We start from the raw sequence: 27,409 nt of genomic DNA on the forward strand, positions 1-27,409 counted from the left end.
CACGTTGCTTTATGTGTCATTGAGTTTTATTTATGAAAGTGCACTAAATGTTACCATTTCATGTTAAAAATTTCAAAATTTTCGCAATGGACATCCCTCACAAACCCTCAACCCATCTCAGTTGCTTTACCCCCTCCTTTCTTAGGATTCACTTATTTTAAAATTTCCCAATATTTTAAAAATTTACACTGAGTAACTAACAACCTGCTAATCTCAGCTGTTGCATCATGTTGATGCCAAACATTACTTTTTGAATAAACTTTTGTGTGTGTGTTTTGTGTGTGGTGACAGGTTGAGAAAGAGCTGAAGAACATCTGTAATGATATTCTGAACGTACTGGACAAGCACCTAATTCCTGCTGCTAACACTGGAGAGTCTAAGGTCTTCTACTACAAAATGTAAGGTCTTTGTGATGTAATTACCTCTTAATTGTTGAATAAATTAAACTTGTGTAACGTTATCACAGAATAAGCTGTAGATTTATTTCTGCTCTTATTTGATATCTTCAGAGTATTGGAGAGATATCAGGAAAAACATGTGCAATGCAGTAGTCCAGTTGATAGTAATTTAATTGAAATTTTTAATCAGAAATGTTGAAATAACCCCATCAACAACAAGCCCACCCCCTGGCAGTGAATCGGACATTTACTTCTGTTTCATTAGACTCTATGAACCCAACATAATTCATGTCTTGTATGGTCAGTGTCATTTGTTAATATACATCCATTCCTGCATGCTACAGGTGATGTCAGCAGGCGAGTATCTCATGATTTGGTACAAAAACAGTATCCAGGAAATTAGGAGTGTCGGAAAAATTGATTCACGTCCGAATCGCGATTCCTATTTATTACAATTCTGAATCGATCCAAAATGTCCAAGAATCGATTTTTAAAAAGCATTTTTTAAAACATTTTCTTGCTTATTCGCTGCGTGTACTGTTTGTCAGGCAACGGCTTCCGTACTACACGTCCCGCGAGGGGGAGGGTCTGGCGTGCTTCAAACATTCGTGAGCACCAGCTTAGCATGGCGGCGAAGAGCTATTCAGCCAGAACCGTCTTTGCTGAAGGCAAATGTTTGGGTGCATTTTGGACTTTTATTTGCTGCGTAAGAAGGAGCTTTGCATGACTTATGCAGTGCGCAAAATCTGCAAAATGAAAGTCAAGTACTTCTGAAACACTTCAAATCCGCAAGCCCAAATGCTACGCCATCACCCGGAGCTAAAAGAGGGGAGCAGCGGTATCTGCCAACTACTGACCAGAGCTTACCAGCAGATGAGTAAATTTACATCTAGAATCACTTGATTAACCTTGTAAAGCTGCATTTTCTTAAACATAAACATTTTTTAAGTAATATAACTATTTCTCAGAGCTCTTTGAATCGAAAATCGTCATTCCAAGAATCGGAATCGAATTGAATCGTGAGTTGTTGTATGATTCACATCCCTACAGGAAATGCTGGGTCTTTGAGGACCAAAGGTAGACAGATCTCTGATTTGTCAACAAATGCATGAGAAAGTTGACATGCTTAACACCAATTGATATCAAACAATTCAAGGAATCTAGTGGAATTTCAGTGCATAAAGAACAAGGGTGCAAAGATAATCTGAACACTAGTGATCCCCGATGTCTCAGCCATATGTGCATCACGTAGTGTCATTCATCAATAGGATTGCGTATCAAGAACTGTTTCTTTTCCGGTATTGTTAAGCATTGGTTTGATCCACTGACATCAATAGCCTTTTTGCTTGATGATTCCCTTATCGACCCTTCAGAGTGGCCGTTGTTCTTGAGGGTGTTTGTCGGGAAAATAATTTCTCTGATTACAGACCCTGCAGCAGCTCTGTAATCAACCGCTTCTGCAGCGCGGCTTCACTTTGAAGCGTGAACCAAGGAAGCAGTGCTTCGATCCGCTGGCTTGTTGGTTCTTTGATTCGCTGCTCTTCAGAAGCGGCAAGTCCGCTTCTTAACCCCTCTCAAGGCCATTAAAATATGTCAGTCATGAGTCACTTTTGCGTGGATTAAAGTCACTAACTGGGAGTCTTGTCTTGTTGCAGTCAAGAAACGAGAATCGTCCTCTGTTTTCATTGGCACAGTTCCAAACGCTTTGCTTTACTTCTCTCTGCCGGGCAGAGTGTGGTCGGAATTAATAACTTCAAAATGAATTGTCGTTTTAAATAAAATGACACTTTTCCAAACACTGAAATACAGACAATAAACTACAATCAACTAAAATGTTTTTTCCTCCCAAAATGAGACATTCTGCGCTCTTTATGAATTACATCCTGACATGCAGCACAGCGAGCTGCAAGAGCTCAGCTCAAAGGTATGGAAAGTATGCCAATAATGTCTGAAAGGAAATGCTTTTTGACAAAAACTAAAGATTTTGTTTATTTCTATTCAAGGATCCACCATGTAGAGTTTATTATGTCCAGAGTTTTGGATCCAGTGACCAATTTCATATTTATTTACTTTAAGACTCAATAAAATGTTGTTGACATAAAAAACCTGTAAAGGTTTTTAAGTTCACAGAAAATTCAATCAATCAATCAATTTTTTTATATAGCACCAAATCACAACAAACAGTTGCCCCAAGGCGCTTTATACTGTAAGGCAAGGCCATACAATAATATGTAAAACCCCAACGGTCAAAACGACCCCCTGTGAGCAAGCACTTGGCTACAGTGGGAAGGAAAAACTCCCTTTTAACAGGAAGAAACCTCCAGCAGAACCAGGCTCAGGGAGGGGCAGTCTTCTGCTGGGACTGGTTGGGGCTGAGGGAGAGAACCAGGAAAAAGACATGCTGTGGAGGGGAGCAGAGATCGATCACTAATGATTAAATGCAGAGTGGTGCATACAGAGCAAAAAGAGAAAGAAACAGTGCATCATGGGAACCCCCCAGCAGTCTACGTCTATAGCAGCATAACTAAGGGATGGTTCAGGGTCACCTGATCCAGCCCTAACTATAAGCTTTAGCAAAAAGGAAAGTTTTAAGCCTAATCTTAAAAGTAGAGAGGGTGTCTGTCTCCCTGATCTGAATTGGGAGCTGGTCCACAGGAGAGGAGCCTGAAAGCTGAAGGCTCTGCCTCCCATTCTACTCTTACAAACCCTAGGAACTACAAGTAAGCCTGCAGTCTGAGAGCGAAGCGCTCTATTGGGGTGATATGGTACTACGAGGTCCCTAAGATAAGATGGGACCTGATTATTCAAAACCTTATAAGTAAGAAGAATAATTTTAAATTCTATTCTAGAATTAACAGGAAGCCAATGAAGAGAGGCCAATATGGGTGAGATATGCTCTCTCCTTCTAGTCCCCGTCAGTACTCTAGCTGCAGCATTTTGAATTAACTGAAGGCTTTTTAGGGAACTTTTAGGACAACCTGATAATAATGAATTACAATAGTCCAGCCTAGAGGAAATAAATGCATGAATTAGTTTTTCAGCATCACTCTGAGACAAGACCTTTCTGATTTTAGAGATATTGCGTAAATGCAAAAAAGCAGTCCTACATATTTGTTTAATATGCGCTTTGAATGACATATCCTGATCAAAAATGACTCCAAGATTTCTCACAGTATTACTAGAGGTCAGGGTAATGCCATCCAGAGTAAGGATCTGGTTAGACACGAAGTTTCTAAGATTTGTGGGGCCAAGTACAATAACTTCAGTTTTATCTGAGTTTAAAAGCAGGAAATTAGAGGTCATCCATGTCTTTATGTCTGTAAAACAATCCTGCAGTTTAGCTAATTGGTGTGTGTCCTCTGGCTTCATGGATAGATAAAGCTGGGTATCATCTGCGTAACAATGAAAATTTAAGCAATACCGTCTAATAATACTGCCTAAGGGAAGCATGTATAAAGTGAATAAAATTGGTCCTAGCACAGAACCTTGTGGAACTCCATAATTAACTTTAGTCTGTGAGAAGATTCCCCATTTACATGAACAAATTGTAATCTATTAGACAAATATGATTCAAACCACTGCAGCGCAGTGCCTTTAATACCTATGGCATGCTCTAATCTCTGTAATAAAATTTTATGGTCAACAGTATCAAAAGCAGCACTGAGGTCTAACAGAACAAGCACAGAGATGAGTCCACTGTCCGAGGCCATAAGAAGATCATTTGTAACCTTCACTAATGCTGTTCTCTACTATGATGAATTCTAAAACCTGACTGAAACTCTTCAAATAGACCATTCCTCTGCAGATGATCAGTTAGCTGTTTTACAACTACCCTTTCAAGAATTTTTGAGAGAAAAGGAAGGTTGGAGATTGGCCTATAATTAGCTAAGATAGCTGGGTCAAGTGATGGCTTTTTAAGTAATGGTTTAATTACTGCCACCTTAAAAGCCTGTGGTACATAGCCAACTAACAAAGATAGATTGATCATATTTAAGATCGAAGCATTAAATAATGGTAGGGCTTCCTTGAGCAGCCTGGTAGGAATGGGGTCTAATAAACATGTTGATGGTTTGGATGAAGTAACTAATGAAAATAACTCAGACAGAACAATCGGAGAGAAAGAGTCTAACCAAATACCGGCATCACTGAAAGCAGCCAAAGATAACGATACGTCTTTGGGATGGTTATGAGTAATTTTTTCTCTAATAGTTAAAATTTTGTTAGCAAAGAAAGTCATGGAAGTCATTACTAGTTAAAGTTAATGGAATACTCAGCTCAATAGAGCTCTGACTCTTTGTCAGCCTGGCTACAGTGCTGAAAAGAAACCTGGGTTGTTCTTATTTTCTTCAATTAGTGATGAGTAGAAAGATGTCCTAGCTTTACGGAGGGCTTTTTTATAGAGCAACAGACTCTTTTTCCAGGCTAAGTGAAGATCTTCTAAGTTAGTGAGACGCCATTTCCTCTCCAACTTACGGGGTTATCTGCTTTAAGCTACGAGTTTGTGAGTTATACCACGGAGTCAGGCACTTCTGATTTAAAGCTCTCTTTTTTAGAGGAGCTACAGCATCCAAAGTTGTCTTCAATGAGGATGTAAAACTATTGACGAGATACTCTATCTCCCTTACAGAGTTTAGGTAGCTACTCTGCACTGTGTTGGTATATGGCATTAGAGAACATAAAGAAGGAATCATATCCTTAAACCTAGTTACAGCGCTTTCTGAAAGACTTCTAGTGTAATGAAACTTATTCCCCACTGCTGGGTAGTCCTCAGAGTAAATGTAAATGTTATTAAGAAATGATCAGACAGAAGGGAGTTTTCAGGGAATACTGTTAAGTCTTCTATTTCCATACCATAAGTCAGAACAAGATCTAAGATATGATTAAAGTGGTGGGTGGCCTAATTTACTTTTTGAGCAAAGCCATAGAGTCTAATAATAGATTAAATGCAGTGTTGAGGCTGTCATTCTCAGCATCTGTGTGGATGTTAAAATCGCCCACTATAATTATCTTATCTGAGCTAAGCACTAAGTCAGACAAAAGGTCTGAAAATTCACAGAGAAACTCACAGTAACGACCAGGTGGACGATGGATAATAACAAATAAACTGGTTTTTGGGACTTCCAATTTGGATGGACAAGACTAAGAGTCAAGCTTTCAAATGAATTAAAGCTCTGTCTGGGTTTTTGATTAATTAATAAGCTGGAATGGAAGATTGCTGCTAATCCTCCACCTCGGCCCGTGCTACGAGCATTCTGAACGTTAGTGTGACTCGGGGGTGTTGACTCATTTAAACTAACATATTCATCCTGCTGTAACCAGGTTTCTGTAAGGCAGAATAAATCAATATGTTGATCAATTATTATATCATTTACCAACAGGGACTTAGAAGAGAGAGACCTAATGTTTAATAGACCACATTAACTGTTTTAGTCTGTGGTGCAGTTGAAGGTGCTATATTATTTTTTCTTTTTGAATTTTTATGCTTAAATAGATTTTTGCTGGTTATTGGTAGTCTGGGAGCAGGCACCGTCTCTACGGGGAAAATTCACATGAGGTATCGATAAGGAATCGCATCAATAAGCAGAATCGCTAATGGTATCTATCGATAAAATCTTATCAGTACCCACTCCCTATTCATCAATAGCTGATGTAACCACTTGGGCAAGAGATTACCTTGGGAAACAATTGTCAAGAACTACAATACAGAATTACATTCATAAATGTCACTTTCGTGTTTACCATGCATGAAAATGAAAAGGTCCCGCCCTCTGTCTTGCTTGCTGTAGAAAATTTATTCAGGACTATATTTACTATGTTTACTGTGCAAAAAGGATGCCTTATGTTAACCTTATTCTGAAGCGATATCTACTACTCTGGGCTCTGAGGTACATGGGCTGGACCTTCACACACGGGAACTCTCTATTGTATTCAGACCAAAAAAAAAGGACAGTCAATATGGGTTGCATCAGTGCCCTTGGCAAATGTAATTTGCACTTACGTGATGACAGTATGAAAGCAGAAAAGGACACGAGATTTTTGAGCAACAAATCCTGCCTTGTAGAGGATATATTTCCAGGGAAGTTGCGCATTTTTCAACAACACAACACAAAACCACTTTCTGCACACATTACATACAACACATGGCTGAGGAAGAAACCTGCCTGCACGATGACTCTGTACTATTTTTTTAAATTACCTCATTTACTGTTTTAATGATTATTTCTTTATTATTGTTGTGGTTGTTTCTACCCTCATGACTACCTATTATTTACCTGCATCCCACACTTTTTGGAATGTTTTGCAGGGCTGAAATGCAGGAATGGATATATGTTAATAGATTAAATATTTTGGGTTTGTAGTGTCAAATGAAAATGTCCCGCACCCCGTCTTTTTTGTAGTTTGTAGTGTCTGAAATTGAAGTCAAAGTAAAATGTGAGAATCGCTGAGGGGGGTATTACATTTTCTATGCGATCCCAACCTCTTCTGATTTGGGGTTGATCAATGTTCAGTTTTTGTTCATCTGCTATTTCAGTGATGTTTCTCAGTTTGTGACAAAGTTTGAGACTACATTTTGGAGGTGTTCTGTTGAACTGCATTATATGCAAAGTATTTTGAAAATTACATATAGACCGGTAAGAGCTCCCGGAAGAGTTTTTGGCTGCTTTATTCGGCGGATTTAGCTGCATTTTATCCATGATTTGCGGCTAGTATGGTGCTCAAAACGCCGGTGAAATGCTCCGCCCCTTTCCACCACGAAAACAACCGAAACTACCGCGAACTTCGGTCTACGTACTACCCGCTGACAAAACCGTGTATGTGTAACCTGGGCTTAATCCTTCCTCCTCCCATCTGGTGTAGGTGTGGTAGTGAGGAAACAAAAAACATTAACACAGGACAAGGTACCTCATAGCTGGGGTGACCACTCATTAGCTGTTTTAAAATATTTGTGCTGAAAATTTGACCCCAACATTAAACATTACAAAGCTTGGCTCCGCATTTTCATTTTCACACAATTTTTACTTGAGATGCTCTTTGTAATACAACTACAGATGTAGATTGTGGCACATGTGGCTCTGAATCGGGGACCTTCGTGTTGGAACATAAGTACAGTGCTCCTTCTTGATTACAGGGGCAAATAAACAAAACTGATAATGATCCAGCTAATATAGGCTCAGTACCATAAATCTGATTACCATTGTTACTGGTTTTAGAGGTCCTGCGACTTAGACTGGTCCACTTGGTTACGGGGAAAAAAAAAAACTTATGCACGACCACAAATTTTCTTTACACTGAAATGAGAAACACAACCATTATTCTGCCTCTTTGTTTTAAAAATAAGAGGTGAAAACAATCCTATAATAGTGCTTCATTATTTTTAGCACACATTTAAACTGAATCGGGTCATACTTAAAGTGTTCTTTAAATGAGTGATTGTGATGGCGTTACTATTTAGAGCTTTACTTCATACTGGACTCCAGATAAAATTCAGTTGGCAGACATGCTTCCTTCAAGTAAATAAACAAACAGCAAAGAGTGCTGTTTAGTGCCATAAAACCGCACAGGAACAGACATTCACGTGTGTGCACGCCAACGAACAGATGTTCGTGTCTGTGTTTGCACACACGCTAATGAACAGATGTTGTTTGTGTCTGTCTTTCTTGCATGAAGTGATAAATGTGACTTATACTCAAGTGCAACTTATACTCCAGTGCGACTTACACTCCAGAACATACCAGTACATAATCACCTAGATCTGAGAGCAGATCACTTCTGGAGCCCCGTCTTGGTGATGCATTTCAGGACGACATAACTGTAGGTACATTGCTCTATTACAAGTTTGGCATCAAGAGGAATAATTTTAACTGTGACTTAGTAGTAGTTTTTTAAGCACATCCACAGAATCACAGCTCTCACCATGCACATCACATCCTGTGCACACAGGTAACTATGGTGTTATCTGCAGTCTACCAATCCACATTTGTCAAGATATGAAAATCAACCAAGTGTTTGGATCAAATGCCAGAAGCACTGACAGAAATAATCTTTGTGGTACATATACATTTCAGAGGAGAATGTCATATTTAGGGAAAACTATTGAGTTTGTGTGTGTGTATATATATGTTTGGGCCATGTTTGTGGGTTGGGACATAAACATTTTTCAGCAATTACATTTCTGTGATTCTCCAGTTTGTTTTAGCTGAAGACAGTCGCTCACGCTGTTGTCTGTCTCGCACCTCTGTATTCTCACTCACTCGAGAGTTGACACTGTTCATGTAAAGAAAAGTGAAATTAGGGCAGTTGGTGAAATTGCCAACCTTGGTGGAGGACTCACTGGATACAAATCTAAAAGCAACATGCGATGCAGTCATGTTTTTCAAATGCATCCCTCTTGCAGGCTGATGCCCGTCTGCTCTACTTGTTAACATATTGTCTGAATCTATGCCATAAAGATTAATAAAGTGTAATTTACACTTGTGTTCAAAATAATGTTTTTAAAAAGTTAATAAAGCTCAAAATCCTTGTAATTGCTTTTATTTCCATACATGGAAATGCTTTGGGAACACTGCACATTCTATTGTAAACAAAGCATGAAGAAAAACTTTATTACTTTACATAAAGTGAAGAGAAAGGAATGTTGAGCTGTTTTTTTTTTTTTTAAATCTACTTTTTTTTTCCTATGGAGAAAGAAGAAACAGGTGGCCCTTATTTAAGGACAAAGGTAACAAATGTTGTAATGAATTTCTCTCTGAAATTTGAGGTGAAATGGGTTGTTTCAGACATTGTTCAGAAGAATGTACCTTGATTTGAAAAAGTTGATTAGAGAGGGGAAAACATAGAATTTCAGGATAGGCTGCTCAGCTAAAACGATCTCAGATGCTTTAAAATGTCAACCAAAACCAGAAAGAAGTGGACAAAAATGGGAAAACCACCATTCAAATGGATTGAAGAATTGCCAGAATGACAAACACTCAGCCAGTGATCAGAGATGATCTGAGTTACCTGTGAGTACTGTAACAATAGGAAGATGCCTATGTGAAGCAGAGCTATGGGCAAAACATCCCCAGAAAGACCCATTGTTGAAAAAAGCATGTACTGAAGAGATTACAATTTGCCAAACAACATATTGACTGGTCTAAAGAGATATGGCACAACATTTTGTGGATTGATGAAAGTAAGATTGTTCTTTTTGGGTCTAGGGGCTGCAGACAGTTTGTTAGACGACCCCCAAAAGCTGAATTAAAGACATCGTACACTGTGAAGACAGTGAAACATGGTGGAATAAGCGTCGTGATATGGGATGTTTCTCATACTATGGTGTCAGGCCCTATTTATCGCATACCAGGGATCATGGACCAGTTTGAATGCATCAAAATACTTGAAGCGATCATGTTGCCTTATGCTGTAGAGTAGATGCCCTTGTAATGGATGTGTCAACAAACGGCCCCAGCACAACAGCAAGCGAGCAGGATCTTGGTTCCACACAAAGAAGGTTAAAGTTATGGAGTGGCCAGTCCAGTCCCCGGACCCTAATCCAATACAAACCTTGTGTGGTGTTTGTGAGGCAAAACCAAGAAATGCAGAGGAATTGTGAATGCAGTCCAATCGTCCTGGGCTTTAATATGTGTTCACAGGTGCCAGAAGTTGATCAACTTCATGCAACACAGATGTGAAGCAATTCTCACAAACAATGGTTATACAACTATATAGTAGTTTAGTGATTCATAGGAAAGTTAAATCTTCAAGCATTTTTCAGTTTATACAGTAAATGTTTGAGTTTGTGTAAAGAAAATGCAGACACTACTTTTTTGAACAGCCTATTTAATATTCCTTTTTCCGCACTTTCTGTAAAGTAATAATTGATACATTTTCTTCATATTTTGATTTCAAGTAGAATGTGCAGTGTTCCCAATGCATTTGCAGGTATGGAAATTAAAGCTATTAAGGATTTTGAGCTTTACTCAGTTTTTTAAACACTATTTAACACAACTGTATGTCTTGTTTATACCACTCACCTCCATTATCTGATCACTCATTTTCAGTGCTGTGTGTCAGCAGTATATTAGTGGCATGCAGATAGCTGTTTATACTTTAATAAAATCACCATTTGTTACAGCACTGTTGAGTTTCATGGTATTGTAATGAACGTTTGTTTTTCTGGTTACTGTTTTAAAGACATGCAGGTTAGGTGAATTGGAAACTTAAAAATTGTCCAGGTCTCCCTTGTAAAAGAGATCTGGATCTCAGTGGAACTAACCTGGATAAATAATGGTTAAATAAGTGAAAATAAAGAGCTGTCTGACTGTTGTGTAATTCATCTGCCTCTCTGGTGTTAGTGGTAGCTGGAATTGAGTTGTGACTATTTGAAACAGCAAAACCCAGCTCATAAATGAGACATTTCACAGGACTGTTTTTTTAGTGCCGAATGTGAAGCTTGCTCTGTCAGTACCACAACTACATAAAATATTCTACTCTACAGATTCTATCGAAAGACCACACTTCATTTCTGAATGTGTTCATAGACAGTATCGCCCTCCTTCTTCCCCAATTCCAGGAAGGGTGACTATCACAGGTACTTGGCAGAGTTTGCCACGGGCAACGACAGGAAGGAGGCAGCGGAGAACAGTCTCGTGGCCTACAAAGCAGCCAGCGATATAGCCATGACTGAGCTGCCACCCACACATCCCATTCGTCTGGGCCTTGCCCTAAACTTCTCTGTGTTCTACTATGAGATCCTCAACTCCCCTGATCGTGCTTGCAGGTGACTTCTTCTGTAAAGTATTTTAGGTAGTTTTGTAAATGGTGAAGCACAGCATTTTCAAAATTACTTTACTTTGTTAGTAGATAAATAAGGGTTCATGTTATATATATCTATCTTCAGGGTGAGAATTTTTTTTTTTTGTGCATTCATGTACAAACTTTGCTATACAGCTTTACTGAGACTGTACTCTGCAGCATGCCTTCACATCATATGAGATGAAGGCAGATTCCTATTGCTTTAAAGCAGGGGTTCTCAATCCGGTCCTCAAGGACCCCTGAACCATCTCTCCCTGCTGTGCCACAAGCTGATTTGCTAATTCAGGTGTCTGTTAGGAGTTGATTGGCTGTGCACCTGGAAACCCCCCCCCCCCCCCCCAAAAAAAAAAATTTGTCTCGGACAGATTATTTTCATATGACAGACTTTGACAGTTGATTGGATCTTGCGCTCTAAACATGGGAAATCACTTTTAAAAATTTGAATTGCTTCAGATTGTTTTATTTTCCAGAATACATACACCCACACATAATTTCACTGCTGTTATTGGCACTTCACAATTATCTGAACACGCTGACCTTCTAAAATTTGGTGCTTTGTTGGCTCAGGTTGGCAAAGGCTGCGTTTGATGATGCTATCGCAGAACTGGATACGTTGAGCGAAGAAAGCTACAAGGACTCCACACTTATCATGCAGTTGTTACGTGACAACCTGACACTATGGACTTCAGATATGCAGGGAGATGGTAAGACAAATAGTAACGTCTCTGTTTGTACACTCAGTGAAATTTTGTACTATAGCTTATCCTACCTGTATATGTGATTTGTTTCATGCGTACATGTTCATATGCAGCCTCACCCCTCAGTTATCCCCTCTTACCTGTCTACATTTTACACAAGATTTGCAACATTACTATGTGAGTAGCTTGATGGATTTTGTACTGAATGGTCACTGGCAGGACATGACATGCTGATTGACACGTAACAATTCCCTGTGATTAGCAGGGCCATCATAGGTGTGATGCCATTGGTGGTTCTGCCAAGTTTGGGTTCTGATAGATACAGCTGAGGGCCAGCGAACCTCCTGTTTTGGGTGATTTTGGCATCTTTTACCAGTCACAGTCACAATGACCCAAAGTTTTAACACAGCCTTGTTGGTGAAAGCTTCGTCGTGGTGGCCACCCTAGTGGCACTAGTTTCCAATCCCACAAATTTTCACCTTGGGAAAAAATTTAAGGTCACAGTCCTGTTCAAAGTTGCTTTTCATAAATTTAAAGTATGATTATGATCAAATATGGTGTGATATTGACTTCAAGTGCTACTTTTCCAAAAATATTTCATGTATTTCAACATAATTTCATACAGCGTTAGCACACCACATGAAGATCTGCATGAATGAAGGTAATTCTGGTCCCAAGGGGAAGTATTTGGACTGTGGTGTTTTAATTATGGCATGATAGTGTATGATATTGACTTTATAAGTGTAACTACTTCATGGATTATGAAGCTTCATGCAGTGGTAGCACACCAGGTGAAGAAGGGCATGAAGGCAAATAATTCTGGCCAACTTCTTCAAGGGTAGATAATTTGACAACTTATCTTCATGCACCGCATGCTCACTGAGACAAAAGGACACTCGAGCTCTTCCACCCACAGGTCACGCTACAAGGTTTGTGGTGAATTGAGTTAGTACAAGACTCCAAAGTTTACTTTCAGGTCTAACAAGAGGTGTGTGTATATATAATATTAACTGTTGGTGTAAGTAGCATGAAGGTGCATTTTTATGCTCCTCAAAAGTAGCTTTATACCATGGTGATTTCCAGCGCTGAACTTATGGTGCTAAGGTTGTTTTCATGACAGGTGACAGTTAAAATCTCTCCATTGTATCATACTAGCAGGCCCATTCATAAATTTATTTTTTATAATAATTTGCCATGAAATACGTGTGTGTGTGTGTGTGTGTATTAGGGCTGAAACGATTAATCGAGTAACTCGAATAATTCAATTACAAAAAATGTTTGAGGCAGATTCTGTGCCTTGAAGCTTCATTTAACATTGTAGTACATATGCCAGGCTTGTGTGTGGCGCTGTAACATCCCCAGAAAAGAACACAGAAGAAGACTAGAGCATGCGCGCAGGCAGTGTAACAGCTAATCCATTTAGCACAAAAACTACACCGTTTCAGCATGACACACAGAGTAAATCAAAGTCTTTTAGAAGGACGGTTCACGTTGATCATCTGAAATAGCTTACTGGGCATTTAAAGTGAAGCATTGTGTTTGTTTGTGGTGTTTTTTTTTTTTACACCATTTCATCCACTGCCTGCTCTACGTGTGGCGGCTGGCTGCTGTTTCTGCCCGTTGTGAGGGGTTCAGCAGTCCCCTCACACCGGGTGAGTCACAGCTCTGTCCCTGGACACACTGACAAACAATCTCTGGAAGAAGTCCACTCTTCAGTCTGTGTTTTGCTCAGAGTCGCACGGAGTGTTCGCTTTTTAATTTTCACTTTTGGGGTGAGCAACACACAGCGCTTCACAAACACGCTAACTTAAATAAAACATTAATGAAAAAACAGTGACTGCGAGGCTTGCATGTTCAACTTGCAGCTGAAATGCATCTGTTGAATTGCAGAGAAGGGTGGGGGGGGGAATTCACACATGGGCCCAGTCCACCAACCTTAAAAAAAAAAAAAAAAATTTAAAATGGTTAAATGTTACGAGTTGGGGCCTTAAAACGTCTTGACTGTACTGACATCCACATAGGCATCACCATAGACAAGTCATTTGTCAATGAATGTCCACTGGTATACAACCCTCCTCATGAGGACTTCATTAACAGCATGTTGTTTCAAATGCACCATTTTTGTGGACTGCTATGCAAATGTATCACATTGAAAGTGATTCTGTGCATGCCTAAAATTGCAGGCGAAAATACACTGAACAAAAGTTAAAACGCAACACTCTTTTGTTTTTGCTCCCATTTTTCATGAGCTGATCTCAAAGATCTAAAACATTTTCAATATACACAAAAGACCAGTTTCTCTCAAATATTGTTCACAAATCTGTCTAAATCTGTTAGTGAGCACCTCTCCTTTGCTGAAAATAATCCATCCCACCTCACAGGTGTGGCATATGAAGATACTGATGAGACAGCATGATTATTGCACAGGTGTGCCTTAGGCTGGCCAAACTAAAATTAAAGCAGTAGTCGTTAAGTAAAGGACTCGTCTTAGAAAAATGGTGTGCATTAATATAAGTGCTCTGTAGCAGCATTTCTAGAGCTTTCGTTGTTATAGGTTAGAGAGAGTGTGTGTGTGTACATGTTCTTGTGGGTTGTTGGTTGAATTCACTGAAGATTTGCTCATCTCACTTGACACAGCGGAGCCTTGGTCTTCATTTTATTATCCACTGTTAGTGCAGCTATAACCTCAGTGTTGGTGATTTTTGTCAGGTTTGGAAGATGCCACAAGTTGGTCTTCAGTCTTCACTGTTGTTGCCCTTTGCTGGTTCCACTTTTTTATTTGATTGTTTTTTATGGTACTGGCTTTTGAGGCTCATCATCTTGCTCACACTCTGCATGTTTAACTTCATAGTGCCATTGTTTGTAGAACTTGTTTACAAATGGCTGCGCTGCAGTCAGCTCTGTTGCCAAAACGTAGTCTGACCAACTTGGAACGTTAGCTTTTCCAACTTCCAACATTTTTATTTGTCCAAATTCATCAATAGATTGCTTCTTTTCCTTCTTTCTTTTAAACCATTCCTGTTGAAGAACATCCATTGATTCCTTCATATCTTATCTCTGTTTCTCATTCCCTCTGCTGTAGAGTCCTAAAGGAAACAAACATGACTGTTCATTACCCATGTTAACTTTACTTTGTAAGTGTTGCTCATCAGTGTCTTGCTTTGTGTGTGTGTGCGGGGCTGCCTCTTCACTCAGTTTAATAATTAATTTTTTTTTTTCACCATGTCCCCTCACTCCTTGTGGCTCATTGATTAACCACTGGCAACGGTCAGTAATTTTTTAATTTTTCCCTGCAGTCTGTTAAACAGGCTTGGCTTAGCTTGACTCAACTCGAATGTTTGTGTACAGCAAGTGTTTCTTTGTGGTGTTCATAAAAAGTACTCACTCTTTTTATGGGAGGTGATGGTCTAGTGGTTAAAGCTTTGGGCTTGAGACCAGAGGATCCTCGGTTCAAATCACAGCCTGACCGGAAAATCACTAAGGGCCCTTGGGCAAGGTCCTTAATCCCCTAGTTGGTCCCGGTGTGTATTGAGTACCTTGTATCGGGGTGAATGCGAAGCATTATTTGTAAAGTGCTTTTAGCGTCTGATGCAGGCGCTATATAATTGCAGTCCATTTATTTAAGCGCTCATTAAAAAAAAAAAGTTTTGGGCAACTTAAGTTGATGTCTGTAGCATGGACTAAATTATTTAAATATCCATAATACCAACTGATTGCATATGGTTCCTTAAAGAGGAACTAAATCATCAAATGCAGCCTGAAAATATTCCACAGTGTCAACTCCAAAGGAGTATTAACTCTTAGCACAAACAACACAAAAAGTGCAATCTTTTGTTGTTATTTCCCATATACTGTATATGTTATGGTTTGTGCTATGTTGTCCTAATTTTATGTACGTGTACCCCAAGCATGACATTATCTCGCATGCAAGAGCTGTAAGTGGTCCTCCAGCCTACAGATAACCCTTTCTTTGGGGTTGGTGTAGGGTTGGGTATCGTTGAGAAATTATTCAATCCACCGACATCAGTAACCTTTTTGCTTAATGATAATTGAAAATGATCATTTCTCTACATTGATTACAAACCCTGCAGCGGGTCTGTAATCAACTTTTATGCAGCGCGGCTTTGCTTTGAACCTGGAACCAGTCGAAGCTGTGATTTGCAGATCGAAGCAGTGCTTCGATCAGGTGCTTCGTTGATTTGTTTTTATTTCGCTTCATCTTAATTTTCCCCACTAAAACCCTAAAGAGCATATATCTGTGAGTAATATTTACCTTTTTTATGTTAAACCGACCTGTTATGGTCTTCTGAAACAGTGATAGATGTATTTTATGACTTAAAAACAGGACCGATGCTAACGTGTTAGCATGTCTATGGCGTTTTCAATGATAAAGCTAGCATTAAGCTGTTCGCATCTCGGCAGGTTGTGTGTGCATTTGTTTTCTGTGTAATTATGGCTCAGCGTTCGTTGTTAGAGTCAAATTGTATTTTTTTTCATTTATTTTATTCATATATTAATAATAACAACAACAATAATAGTAACACTCATAATAACTAACAATACCACAATACAATTTTAGAGAAAGAGACAAAAAGAACCTGATGAAACAAAACAGAAAAGATAAAACCAACTAACGATGAAAATAAATAAATTCATATAGAAATGAATGAATGTTTCCTGTGAACACCTAGTGACTCGTACACCTCCACTTCACCCCTGCTTTATTTAAGTTGAATGACACCTTGTTTCGGTCAAACCGTATTTTCAGTTTGGTCTTTCTTTGGACTGGTGGCTGGTGATGCTGAGGGGTTATCACTGCACAGCGGCATCCAGGTCCAAACCAGAGGTGGCTTGTAGGAGTTGACACATAGAACATATTTTTCTGTAGAGTTGGCAGTCTCCCATGGCTGTTGATGGAGCTGAGATAACTCTGCATTGCAGTTACTGTGTTGTCTAATGCACAAAGACCAGGTAGTGCCCAGATCTCAGTCAGTGCATGCATCTGGTTTTGGTCCGGCAGTCCCAATGGTCAGTGTACTGAAGGAGTGGCAGAGATTGGATGAGGGTTTTTTTTTTTGTTTTGTTTTTTTTTGTTGTTGTTGTTGGTTTGTTAGATCAGACAAAAAAAAACCCACCAAAAAAAGACATACTTTGCTTTCTGTTTTATAAATAACAATAATCAATGAAAAGGGGGAACATTTACCTATGGCCCTGAATGAAGACAAGGTGTCCATTGTTTTACATAGTACGTCCCTTCAGCTGTTCCCTTGTTTTCACTCAGCGTTGCCACAGCAGATCCAAGGTGGGTCTGCATGCTGATTTGGCACAGGTTTCACACCTGATGCAACTCCACATTACATGGAAAAATGTGGTAGGGGTGGGGATTGAACCACTGCACTAAAACCAAGCACACTAACCACTTGGCCACCCCTGCCGTCCAATGTTTTCCATGAAATTTTAAAATAAAATACTTGTTAAACTGCAGGTAATGGAGAGTGTGGTTGAGAGTGCAGGCAGAGTGGAGTGGTGGAGAAAGGTGGCAGGAGTGATTGTGACAGAAGAATATCTGCAAGAGTGAAAGGACAAGTCTACATACAGGACAGTAGTGGGGCTTAGAGATGGTAGCACTAACAAAAAGACAAGTGGCAGAGCTGAAGATGTGATTCTGTTTGGGAGTGACAAGGATGGACAGGATTAGGAATGAACATGTCCAAACCATTGAGATGGTTTGGGCGTGTGCAGAGAAGGGACCCAGGATCTATAGGAAGAAGGATGCTGAGGATGGAGCCACCAGGTAGGAGGTTTATGGATGTGGTGAGGGAGGACATGGTGTGTCAGAAGACAAGGGTGAGATGGAAATGATTGATGACCCCAACAGGAGTAGCTGAAAGCAGAAGTTGTATTATATGGCTATGATGCTATGCGCGCTCTGATTGGCTGATTTCCTGTCTAATATTTTCCCTTATCAGGCTGTTACCATGACAATTGGTCCGGATCGCGTATCACATTCATTACAAACTAGAAAGCTAAAAACACAGTTAGAAAAACCAAGTCAGACATGAACGTACTCCATAAATATCTAAACAGCATTGGAAAAACATACAGATTGAAAGTTTACCAGCTAACCTGACCATCTTTTAAGCAAGTTCTTCATCGGTCTCTACGGGAATATCAGACCTCTGTGTTTTTACAGAATCTGAAGCTTTCCCAGTGAATTCTGGCATTATTTTGGTTCTTGCGTTGTTCAGTGCTTGCGTCGACTGGGTGTTGTGTGGGGTTGTTAACCAGCGGCTTAAGCACTATCACGCATGGGCACACTCCATTAGGGAGGATTAGATGAAAGTTTGAAAACACAACATAACCTTGAATTTTAATCTGAACTATGTAGTAACTATTTCAGTTGTACTTCAGATTCATATGAACTTGGTTTGGGTTTGGAGGAGTGCTCTCCCCCCCCACCCTGCCACACTTTGCTTCATACATATTACTTACTGAAAGCTTGTTTGTCCAAGCTGTAGAAGAACATGTTACTCATGACCCACTTTACTTTGTCATGGACAGTGAGCAGATATTATTAGCTTAAATGAAAAGGTGACACTGTAATGCAGTCCTTGTCTGAGTTCAGCATAAGGCTGTTGGTGTGGCCTGACTGAGTTTCAGCAGGTTTTGTAGTAACGGATGAGCAGCCTGTTAGTGTACACACGTTTTTTTTTTTGTTGTTTGTTTGTTTTTTAAATGCTAAAGCAGTTTTTAGTCCTGTGTCAGAGGGCCAAAATTGGACCTGAGCAGTAACCGGCTAGAATAGGTTGATTCTGATAAAGAATTTCCTCAGCTTTTCAGTAATGATATTTTTGTTATTCTATCTGGAGACTCTCTTGGTGAAAAATCATTACCTTGGCAACCAAAATGCCGAAATAAAGCAAATTTATGAAATATAGTAATTTCAATATCTCCGAGTCTATTTATCTGATAGGCATGATTTTTGTGTCGAAATATGTTACCAAGTGTGGCCGTCACAATGGAACTATGTGGGTTGAGGTCAGAGGTCAACTTCATTTGCATATGGAACGTTTTGTCACAAAATTGACCTTTCAGATCAAGAAGGTGGGTGACATCTCTTGTGTTACTTTGCCAGTCCTGGATATTATCATACAATACAAATGGCAGTTTATTATGGCAGCCCTCCCCCAAAAAATTACCATGTAAACAGGGAAGTTGACTTCTCTTCTCTCTCTTCTCTCTTCTCATAAAAATTCAAAAAGAAAAAATAATATAGCACCTTCAACTGCACCACAGACTAAAACAGTTAAATGTGGTCTATTAAACATTAGGTCTCTCTCTTCTAAGTCCCTGTTGGTAAATGATATAATAATTGATCAACATATTGATTTATTCTGTCTAACAGAAACCTGGTTACAGCAGGATGAATATGTTAGTTTAAATGAGTCAACACCCCCGAGTCACACTAACTGTCAGAATGCTCATAGCACGGGCCGAGGAGGAGGATTAGCAGCAATCTTCCATTCCAGCTTATTAATTAATCAAAAACCCAGACAGAGCTTAATTCATTGAAAGCTTGTCTCTTAGTCTTGTCCATCCAAATTGGAAGTCCCAAAAACCAGTTTTATTTGTTATTATCTATCGTCCACCTGGTCGTTACTGTGAGTTTCTCTGTGAATTTTCAGACCTTTTGTCTGACTTAGTGCTTAGCTCAGATAAGATAATTATAGTGGGCGATTTTAACATCCACACAGATGCTGAGAATGACAGCCTCAACACTGCATTTAATCTATTATTAGACTCTATTGGCTTTGCTCAAAAGTAAATGAGTCCACCCACCACTTTAATCATATCTAGATCTTGTTCTGACTTATGGTATGGAAATAGAAGACTTAACAGTATTCCCTGAAAACTCCCTTCTGTCTGATCATTTCTTAATAACATTTACATTTACTCTGATGGACTACCCAGCAGTGGGGAATAAGTTTCATTACACTAGAAGTCTTTCAGAAAGCGCTGTAACTAGGTTCCTTCTTTATGTTCTCTAATGCCATATACCAACACAGTGCAGAGTAGCTACCTAAACTCTGTAAGGGAGATAGAGTATCTCGTCAATAGTTTTACATCCTCATTGAAGACAACTTTGGATGCTGTAGCTCCTCTGAAAAAGAGAGCTTTTAAATCAGAAGTGCCTGACTCCGTGGTATAACTCACAAACTCGCAGCTTAAAGCAGATAACCCGTAAGTTGGAGAGGAAATGGCGTCTCACTAATTTAGAAGATCTTCACTTAGCCTGGAAAAAGAGTCTGTTGCTCTATAAAAAAGCCCTCCGTAAAGCTAGGACATCTTTCTACTCATCACTAATTGAAGAAAATAAGAACAACCCCAGGTTTCTTTTCAGCACTGTAGCCAGGCTGACAAAGAGTCAGAGCTCTATTGAGCTGTGTATTCCATTAACTTTAACTAGTAATGACTTCATGACTTTCTTTGCTAACAAAATTTTAACTATTAGAGAAAAAATTACTCATAACCATCCCAAAGACGTATCGTTATCTTTGGCTGCTTTCAGTGATGCCGGTATTTGGTTAGACTCTTTCTCTCCGATTGTTCTGTCTGAGTTATTTTCATTAGTTACTTCATCCAAACCATCAACATGTTTATTAGACCCCATTCCTACCAGGCTGCTCAAGGAAGCCCTACCATTATTTAATGCTTCGATCTTAAATATGATCAATCTATCTTTGTTAGTTGGCTATGTACCACAGGCTTTTAAGGTGGCAGTAATTAAACCATTACTTAAAAAGCCATCACTTGACCCAGCTATCTTAGCTAATATAGGCCAATCTCCAACCTTCCTTTTCTCTCAAAAATTCTTGAAAGGGTAGTTGTAAAACAGCTAACTGATCATCTGCAGAGGAATGGTCTATTTGAAGAGTTTCAGTCAGGTTTTAGAATTCATCATAGTACAGAAACAGCATTAGTGAAGGTTACAAATGATCTTCTTATGGCCTCGGACAGTGGACTCGTCTCTGTGCTTGTTCTGTTGGACCTCAGTGCTGCTTTTGATACTGTTGACCATAAAATTTTATTACAGAGATTAGAGCATGCCATAGGTATTAAAGGCACTACGCTGCGGTGGTTTGAATCATATTTGTCTAATAGATTACAATTTGTTCATGTAAATGGGGAATCTTCTTCACAGACTAAAGTTAATTATGGAGTTCCACAAGGTTCTGTGCTAGGACCAATTTTATTCACTTTATACATGCTTCCCTTAGGCAGTATTATTAGACGGTATTGCTTAAATTTTCATTGTTACGCAGATGATACCCAGCTTTATCTATCCATGAAGCCAGAGGACACACACCAATTAGCTAAACTGCAGGATTGTCTTACAGACATAAAGACATGGATGACCTCTAATTTCCTGCTTTTAAACTCAGATAAAACTGAAGTTATTGTACTTGGCCCCACAAATCTTAGAAACATGGTGTCTAACCAGATCCTTACTCTGGATGGCATTACCCTGACCTCTGGTAATACTGTGAGAAATCTTGGAGTCATTTTTGATCAGGATATGTCATTCAAAGCGCATATTAAACAAATATGTAGGACTGCTTTTTTGCATTTACGCAATATCTCTAAAATCAGAAAGGTCTTGTCTCAGAGTGATGCTGAAAAACTAATTCATGCATTTATTTCCTCTAGGCTGGACTATTGTAATTCATTATTATCAGGTTGTCCTAAAAGTTCCCTAAAAAGCCTTCAGTTAATTCAAAATGCTGCAGCTAGAGTACTGACGGGGACTAGAAGGAGAGAGCATAATCTCACCCATATTGGCCTCTCTTCATTGGCTTCCTGTTAATTCTAGAATAGAATTTAAAATTCTTCTTCTTACTTATAAGGTTTTGAATAATCAGGTCCCATCTTATCTTAGGGACCTCGTAGTACCATATCACCCCAATAGAGCGCTTCGCTCTCAGACTGCAGGCTTACTTGTAGTTCCTAGGGTTTTGTAAGAGTAGAATGGGAGGGCAGAGCCTTCAGCTTTCAGGCTCCTCTCCTGTGGAACCAGCTCCAATTCAGATCAGGGAGACAGACACCCTCTCTACTTTAAGATTAGGCTTAAACTTTCCTTTTTGCTAAAGCTTATAGTTGGGGCTGGATCAGGTGACCCTGAACCATCCCTCAGTTATGCTGCTATAGACGTAGACTGCTGGGGGGTTCCCATGATGCACTGTTTCTTTCTCTTTTTGCTCTGTATGCACCACTCTGCATTTAATCATTAGTGATCGATCTCTGCTCCCCTCCACAGCATGTCTTTTTCCTGGTTCTTTCCCTCAGCCCCAACCAGTCCCAGCAGAAGACTGCCCCTCCCTGAGCCTGGTTCTGCTGGAGGTTTCTTCCTGTTAAAAGGGAGTTTTTCCTTGCCACTGTAGCCAAGTGCTTGCTCACAGGGGGTCGTTTTGACCGTTGGGGTTTTACATAATTATTGTATGGCCTTGCCTTACAATATAAAGCGCCTTGGGGCAACTGTTTGTTGTGATTTGGCGCTATATAAAAAAATTGATTGATTGATTGATGTACACCTGATTGCAAATTTGAGGCTTATCTTGTATCCACCACAGAGATCAGTTAACATCTGCTGCAATTAGAAGTATCTGAGGACTCAGAGTATCAAGCCTATAGAAGTAACCACACTCTTCATTCTGAGACAGCCCTCTTCTGGATTTCATATCTTGACATGACGTTATTTGATTTCATCAAGGCTTCCAGTTTAGGAGATTGGCCACTTCACATAGAATGCTTGAAGAAGATGATCATTTGGTTTCATGCATATGATCACCAACGGTACGCCAGATATGCAATCCATTTACTTGGCAGACGTGATTCGGCTTCCGGAAACACACCCTGCCATCTATGCATACATGATGGATGGTCAATTTTCCGGTCCAACGCGCATGTCAGAGCTTCTCTTGTGTTCCCTGTGACCAGACTCTGAGTAGACTCTCAACAAAGATTCAAAGACATGTGGAATGACTGACTGACTGGTTTCTCAACCAGTGAAAGGCCAGACAGACGTGGGCCCTAACAGCTGCAGATACATCTGCCATGGCCAGATTCATGGAACATGCGGCTGATATTGAAGAAGCTAATGAGTGTCAGAAGCACAAAAGAGCTGGAGTGACCAGGCTCAAGCACGATGAAGAGGTGGTGAGGAGAGCAATGGCAGTAATTGAGGGGATGAGAAATTCATTTTCAGGAACTCATGAACTGGTGCGTCTCTCATCTGAAGTGATCGCAAAGAACACAATGAGAGATGACATCCTCAATGCTTATGAACTGGACAAGAAAGGAGTAAGGAATTTTCAGGGAACAACTAATAGACAAGACACTCAAAATAGATGCACCACTGAAGAAATTGTCATTGAAAACTTTCAAACTTTCATCGTTTGGATGAATGTAGGCTTTCCTGTTAGCTTTGCAGATGTTGTCTTCTTGTCCTTTCCCACAAATCCTTCAACTTGGTTACAACCTGGGAAGGCATGATACAAGATGAGCCTCAAATTTGCAATCAGGTGTACATGAGAGAAGAAGTCAGCTTCCCAGTTCCATGGTAACTTTTTGTAATTCAGTGGCATCCACATCACAATTTTTGTTCCCATTTTTGGGGGGAGGGTTGCCATGATAAACTGCCATTTGTATTGTATGATAATATCCAGGACTGGCAAAGTAACACAAGAGATGTCACCCACCTTCTTGACCCAAAGGTCAATTTTGTGACAAAGCGTTCTATATGCAAATCAAGTTGACCTCTGACTTCAACCCACACAGGTCCATTGTGACGGCCACACTTGGTAATATATATTTTCCACACAAAAATCATGCCTATCAGATAAATAGGCACGGAGATATTGAAATTACTAAATTTCACAAATTTTTTATTTTGGCATTTTGGTTGCCAAGATAATGATTTTTCACCAAGATAGCCTCCAGATAGAACAACAAAAATATCATTACTGAAAAGCTGAGGAAATTCTGTATTAGAATCAACCTGTTCCAGCTGGTTACCGCTCAGGTCCATTTTTGGCCCTCTGACACTGGACTATTTGTGGAAGGTGAGCGTGATTTAGAATCTGAGAGTCTTAATAGGGTAAAGACTCTCTCAGCACTGTAGATGTAACAGGTGTTTACTTTTGTGTGGTTAGCATATGCATATGTTGGTGTAACATTTTCATTGCAGCATTGTAACACTACTTACAGAAAGTGTGGCGGCTGCCTTTCATGTTTTGTTTTGCTTCATCCGTGAACGCTGATTTGGCATCAGATTTACCTGCATGTTTGCAAACTTACTAAATTAGAAACAATTTAATCTGTGTTTTCCGACAATCACTTTGTGGAACATAAATGACAGCTTTGATACCGCAACTCACTCAGGACCCCCCCCCCCCCCCCCCCCAAAAAAAAAGGACAGTTTCTTTAACTCATTTTTGTTTTGGTTCTATGGAGTCATACATCTGACAGTAGTTTGCTGTTGTCTGAGTTCATCTGCCATCATTTCCATGAATATACTTGAATTATGGGCCAAATATTTAAAAATAAACATCTAAAGTGCACAGATTTGCCATTTTATATTTATCTTCGAGAAACTGCCTTAAATTTTAATATTTGAAGCTACAGATATATCTTGAAGAGCAAAAACCCATATACGAGGTGTATTAGATAAGAAACTGACACTTTTATTTATTTTTTTTTAACTATATGGATTTGAGTGACGTGCGATTACACCAATCATGCTTGAACCCTCGTGCGCATGCGTGAGTTTTTTCACGCGTGTCGGTGACGTCATTTCCCTGTGGGCAGGCCTTGAGTGAGATGTGGTCCAGCCCTCTCGGCTGAATTCCTTTGTTTCACATGCTGCTCAAGATGGCGCGCGTTGCTTTATCAAAATTTTTTCTGGACCTGTGAGGAATATCCGAGTGCACACTATTCGAGAAATTAAGCTGGTTTTCGGTGAAAAGTTTAACGGCTGATGAGAGATTTATGGGGTGTTTCTGTCACTGTAAGGACTTCCCACGAAGCGGGACGTCGCGCAGCGCTTTCAGGCGCCGTCGTTGGCCTGTTTCGACCTGAAAACATCCTAATTTAAGGCTTAATTTGCCCAGGACGTCGTGAGAGAACAGAGAAGATTCAGAAGAGGCCGCCATGAGGACTTTATGCGGACATTCCACTGTTTACGGACATTTTTTAATGAAAGACGTGCGCGCAAATTCGCCGAGTCGTTTCCGTGACGACTCGGCAAATCTGTGTGCACCGCGACAGGAAAAACGCCTCTGTGTTGAAAACCATTTGTAAAATTCAGGCGGCTTTTGATGGCTTTCAACAAGTGAGTAACTGAGAAATTAACAGCTTGGGCATGTTCCAACTTGCCCGTTAAGGTTTCCAACACGGAGGTGGTTTTTCCTGTCGCGACCCCCCCGTGGTCGGATCCGGCCTGACATGCAACTCTGTCCGCACGTTCTTTCATCACAAAATGTTCGGTAACAATGGAATGTCCGAATAAACTGCTCATGCCGACTTCTTCTGAAAGTTCTCTGACGACTTCCTGGGTCAACAGAGCCTGAAATGTGGAAGTTTTCAACTTGAAACGGCGAGACGCTGCCGCCTCGAAGCGCAGATCGCCGTCAGGCACCGTGGGCCGTCCTTAAAGCGACACTACCAGACCAAAATCTCTCATCAGCCGTTAAAATTTTTACCGAAAACCAGCTGAATTTATCGAATGGTGTCCACTCAGTTGTGCCTTACAGCTTTTGAAAAATTTTTATCAAACAAAGCAGCAGTCTCTGAGCCATTCCTAAACAATGAAAAATCGACGAGAGGGTGGGCGACTCCTCACTCAAAGACTGCCCACAGGCGAATGACATAACCGACAGGCGTGAAAAAACTCTCGCATGCCCACGAGGGTTCAAGCATGTCTGATGTAATCACGTGTGATTCAAATCCATATGGTTTTTTGAAAAAATAAGGTCAGATACTTTCTAATAGACCTCATATAAATTGTACCTTTTTCAGTATTGTCAGCTGTTTAATTTGGGATTTTTTTGTGGATTATTGTGGTGTACTCTTTATTATTAGCATTTATTCTTTGATTATTAGTTTATTTTGTTGAATGTGTTGATTATATATAAATTTTCATTCTAAATATTATAAATGAGCCACATGTGATTTTTATGATTTGTCTCTGTGTATAAGTTGCACCAGAGTACAAGTCCTGGGGCCTCCCAAACTATTAAAAAAAAAATTGACTTGCACTGTGGAAAATACAGTAATTATCTGCAACTATGAATCGATTAGCATTATTGCATCATAGCAACATGGGAGTGGGCCCCCTCTGGGTTGTTGCACCCGCTATGTTGATGCAATAGACCAAAAAGATTCCGGATTTTGTATTTCATGTTTACTAGTACAGGCTAACAAGGTGAGAACCCTCATTTTATGAGATAGGGCGTCATACCTATTATTAATCATAAACAGATACAGGGGAGCATGAATCTCCATCCCCAAAGAAGTGAAAATGTGAAGGGAAATGATAACGTGATTGTCACCACTAGATGATGCTAAATCCTACACACTGTAGCTTTAAACATTCATGAATATTTTTGTCAAATCTGAAAATAATTTTAGCTACATTCTGTAACTGACTTCCACAAGCCGAACTCAAGCTTTGTTCCCTAAATTGTTAAATTATAATATGTTGGAAGCTTTTTTGTTTCGTTGTTGTTTTTGTTTTTTAAACTGATTCTGTGAACAGTTTTGCCCTTCTTTCAGGTGACGAGCAGAGCAAAGAGCAACTGCAAGATACTGACGAGCAGCAGCAGCAGCAGCAGCAGCAGTGAGACTAAGCCACCAACAGCCAACAACTTGACACCCTCCCTTCACCTCCTCACACTCCTGCCCCTTCCCTCTTCCTCCCCCTTTCTTCCCTCTCTGTGAGTCATCCTCCTCTATTTTCCTCTTTTCCTTTTTCCTTTCTGTAGCTCTGCAGCTCCAAGACTCATCAGGGCCATGGAGTGTTTTTTTTGTTTGTTTGTTTTTTAATTAATTTTTTTTATATTATCCTTCACATTATTCGGAAAAATACCACTTAATTGAGACAGTAAATACAATAGTAGAAAAATAGTCCCTGGATTTTTTTTTTTTTTGTCCTGGTACAAGCAGTTCTGAAATGTTTTATCATTATTGTATTTTTTTTTTTTTTTTTTGCTTCCTTTTTTTTCCAATATTTTTATCAGTTGCTGGATGTATTGAGAATTTTTTTTCTTAATGTAATTACAGAAATTAACTTTTATTACTGATAATGTTGACGTCTTAGTTATGGGAGCTATTTTATCTCTGTTTTTAGTGACATGCAAATCATTTTAACCTTTTTGCGGGCAATTTGAGCAGTTAAAGTGCCCTTTTTGTGTTAACTTAGTTTTCAGGGGAAGTTGGCAAAATTCGTGATATCCATGTGGGGCA

At 39.7% G+C, this 27,409-nt stretch overlaps 1 protein-coding gene and 1 long non-coding RNA gene across 2 annotated transcripts; both read left to right on the plus strand.

Annotated features, from left to right (window-relative positions):
• Positions 1–288: 288 nt before the first annotated feature.
• On the plus strand, positions 289–27,023 carry LOC117508907 (14-3-3 protein epsilon-like; the record flags this gene model as incomplete). The annotated part of the gene is made up of 4 exons (XM_034168748.1): positions 289–398; positions 10,951–11,157; positions 11,760–11,896; positions 26,720–27,023. Coding segments are annotated over 4 exons (522 nt in total), but the record flags the coding sequence as incomplete, so codon positions are not given.
• On the plus strand, positions 17,789–24,079 carry LOC117508125. Its single transcript, XR_004559989.1, has 4 exons — positions 17,789–18,046; positions 23,100–23,104; positions 23,483–23,487; positions 24,069–24,079. It is a non-coding gene; the product is annotated as an uncharacterized LOC117508125 (long non-coding RNA).
• Positions 27,024–27,409: the final 386 nt, after the last annotated feature.

Source organism: Thalassophryne amazonica, chromosome 4 (genome assembly GCF_902500255.1).
Source record: "Thalassophryne amazonica chromosome 4, fThaAma1.1, whole genome shotgun sequence".
Classification (NCBI taxonomy): Eukaryota; Metazoa; Chordata; class Actinopteri; order Batrachoidiformes; family Batrachoididae; genus Thalassophryne; species Thalassophryne amazonica.